This window comes from Monopterus albus, unplaced genomic scaffold (genome assembly GCF_001952655.1).
Source record: "Monopterus albus unplaced genomic scaffold, M_albus_1.0 scaffold174.1, whole genome shotgun sequence".
In the NCBI taxonomy this organism is placed as follows: domain Eukaryota; kingdom Metazoa; phylum Chordata; class Actinopteri; order Synbranchiformes; family Synbranchidae; genus Monopterus; species Monopterus albus.
In genome coordinates this window covers 4,192-5,436 of record NW_018128054.1, presented here as the reverse complement: position 1 = coordinate 5,436, position 1,245 = coordinate 4,192, and the positions used below count along the sequence as shown (strand labels likewise).

At 35.6% G+C, this 1,245-nt stretch overlaps 1 protein-coding gene across 1 annotated transcript in view; it reads right to left on the bottom strand.

Annotated features, from left to right (window-relative positions):
- LOC109969454 (beta-galactoside-binding lectin-like) overlaps window positions 1-930 on the bottom strand; it is a gene marked incomplete at its 5' end in the record, with an annotated part of 4,902 nt that extends 3,972 nt beyond the window's left edge. Inside the window, one exon of the mRNA XM_020616353.1 lies at window positions 810-930. Coding sequence (XP_020472009.1) covers window positions 810-930 — 121 coding nt within the window. The remainder of the gene's footprint in view (window positions 1-809) is intronic.
- Window positions 931-1,245: the final 315 nt, after the last annotated feature.

Below are 1,245 nucleotides of genomic sequence, written 5' to 3'. Positions count from 1 at the left end.
AGCAATTCATTAGGCTTCTCCTACATTTTCATTCAATACTTGTCTTACATTATTATCTTTATTAAGACTAAATCATTTTCTTTGCTTGCTGTCATTCATCTATTTTATTCCTATGGCAAAAGAAAAGCTTTATTGTAGGTAACTTAGTGAAAAGCTCTTGTGGAGTTCTCTCTCTGTAGTGAGGGGAAGTGTGAGCTGCTTAGTTGCAAGTGCAGACAGGATGCAACCTTTGTACTCAACCGACTGTGGTTATGGCTAGGCTGGTTCCTGAAATCATGCAATTTAGTATAAATTCAGTTGGCTACAAATGCTGGTAACTACCTAATAACAAGGAGTGAGGGTTACCCCATTGTACATTCATTGATATGCAGTCTATAATAAAAAGGATTGTTTATCCTGGTGCGCCAATATCTGATACCTCCTGGCATGAGAAAAGACACTTAGGCAAAATGTTTATTTTACAGATGTAAATAAAGAAATGAAACTAGACTGAAAATGAATACTGAACCCTCTTTAATTACAACAAGGGCACACAATTGTAGCCTTATGACTGTACTTCTAAATGTCTATAGAAAATATGTCCACGATGCCACTGTATTTTGATTTAAAGACATTATGATATCCAAATATTTGAAATTTAGCAAAAGAATAGCATTCTATATAACCATTATAAAAGGTTTGCGTGAAATACAGGTGTAAACTACTGTTAATGTAACGTAAACACCAAGAAGAGATTGATGTTTTCAGTTTTAGTTTAATTTTATTAGTTAAAAAATATCAAGATAGTGTTTTACACTCTTACTACTTACCTTGCAGCATCACGATTGGGAACTCCTACAATGGTCATGGTCTGTCCAACCTTGAAGGACATGTTCTTTACAGTCATACACTGTGCAAAAGAGAGGTATAGTACTTTATTGTGTGGCAATACTACTGGAGTTTACTAGATCTAATTATTATTACAACTCCAGGCAAACAACACCATCAGACGCAGCCCCAGCCAACTCTACAATCCTCACTTCATCCTTGGAAATTATACATTTTCAGTTAGACCTCCACTGATAGATTGCTCACAGTCATTTCCTTTCCAGTCACCTTGTTAACTAGACGAACGCAAGAATTCTTTGAGTTTTATGTGAGGCAGCTGTTGGAAAAATAAATACTGGTTATGTTAAGAATGCTAGACAGAGTCAACGAGAGTCCAGACTTTCAAACATAAGAATTCCATTCTTGGTCATTTCCTCT